Source organism: Bidens hawaiensis, unplaced genomic scaffold (assembly GCF_021521415.1).
Source record: "Bidens hawaiensis isolate Kalapana, Puna unplaced genomic scaffold, B.hawaiensis_p1.1 tig00030918_1, whole genome shotgun sequence".
Taxonomy (NCBI): Eukaryota; Viridiplantae; Streptophyta; class Magnoliopsida; order Asterales; family Asteraceae; genus Bidens; species Bidens hawaiensis.
In genome coordinates this window covers 1-1,644 of record NW_027495184.1, presented here as the reverse complement: position 1 = coordinate 1,644, position 1,644 = coordinate 1, and the positions used below count along the sequence as shown (strand labels likewise).

The 1,644-nt window shown below is 37.3% G+C and overlaps 1 protein-coding gene across 1 annotated transcript; it reads left to right on the top strand.

Moving 5' to 3' along the window:
• Positions 1-890: 890 nt before the first annotated feature.
• LOC143581430 (transcription factor HHO5-like) lies at positions 891-1,626 on the top strand. Its single transcript, XM_077064222.1, has 2 exons — positions 891-1,116; positions 1,382-1,626. Exons 1-2 carry the CDS (start codon positions 894-896, stop codon positions 1,624-1,626), a joined length of 468 nt encoding a protein of 155 aa, XP_076920337.1. The 5' UTR covers positions 891-893.
• The last annotated feature ends 18 nt before the right edge of the window (positions 1,627-1,644 follow it).

The following is a 1,644-nucleotide window of genomic DNA, read 5'->3' as shown; positions in this document are numbered from 1 at the left end:
CGTTTTGTGTACCAGTTTTCTTGGGCCTTCATCCCATGCTCGTACAAATCCAGAATACACCTCTTTAAACTATATAATTATATAATAATATACAAACTTTACACCCGACCACAAGTGATCATATATAACAACCAAGTATGGGAATCAGTTGATTTACCTCCTGAAAGTCGGACTATAGGAAATAAATAACGGGTTTAAGAGAAAACTTTTGACAGTGAGGAAAATATGTACACCTTTAAGGCAAGACTTGTCGTGAAAGGGTTTACCATACTCAATGAACCGATTACGAGGAAACTTTCTTGCATGATATATGTTGTGTTATGCACTAGACCTGATGTATTGTGTGTTTTTAGTATGGCGAGTAGATCATAACAGTATCTAGGTGAGAGTCACCGGATCGCAGTTAACAATATCCTTAACTACCAAGGACTAACGTATGTTCTCGATACATGATGGAGCTGAAGAAGAGCTCATTATAAGGTATCACATCAATACCAGCATTCAAACGGACAAAAATGATTTTCAATCACAAATATTAGTGTTATGAAACAAACATATCATAATCTTTTAGCTTTGTGAGTTATAGATAGTGGTGTGAGGGTAGTTTGGGTATTTTACTAATTATTTAGAACCCGGTGAGTGTAGTTATAGTAGTGGGCTGAGATAATAAAGGTACGCGACGAGCCGAGGGTGTGACAAATAACCCTCACTCGGTTATCAGAATCTTTCATCTCTCTAGATTCAGTCATTCATTCTCTTTCTTCTTCTTCTTCACATAATATTATTATTCATCTGCTGCATATATAAATATAATTACAACAACTATACATACACCCCTCACTCCCCATTCCTTTTGATCATCAACATCTATTGATAATCAATCCAATAATAACATGGGGAGCTTAAGTCCACCACCTGATCAGCTTACTCTCGATTTCAAACCCACTTTCATCCCCAAATCAATCGCTCAATTTCTCCGTCAAGTTTCCAGAATCGGTAGCGTGTCTGACAAGATTCTCAAGCTTGATGATTTCGTCAGCCGATTGGAATCCGAAATGCGGAAAATCGACGCCTTTAAACGCGAACTACCCCTTTGCATGATTCTTATTAATGATGGTTCGTTTGTTTCTGTTTTCTAGGGCTTTGTTTGTGGGTGTGTTTTGTAAATATCTCGTGATCGGTGATTCGATTGCGTCTGTAATTTAAGGGTTTTGATTGTTTTTCGATTTTGTGATCTGGGTGTTTCTTGAATTTGAGTTTGTGATGAAAATGTGTTTGTTTAGTTTGTGCACACCAAGTGTTTGATGAAATGCCAAGCTGAGGTGAATTTGGAGATTGGGTTTTAATTATTGAATAATTTGTTTGGGAATTGGTTTTTCAGCTATTGTTGCATTGAAAGAGGAGGCAATGGTGTTCAAGAAATCATCGAATTCTGAACCGGTGCTTGAAGAGTTTATACCTCTTAAAAAGAGTTGTGATGAAGATGCTAAAGTGGATATGATCAGGGAAGAAAAGGGTGGTGGAGATAATAAGAAGAATTGGTTGAGCTCCACACAGCTTTGGAATCCGAACACGAACATGGATCAAACCCAGAATCAGAAACCGGATTCAACCAAAAAGGTATAATCAAATAAGCAAATGTGT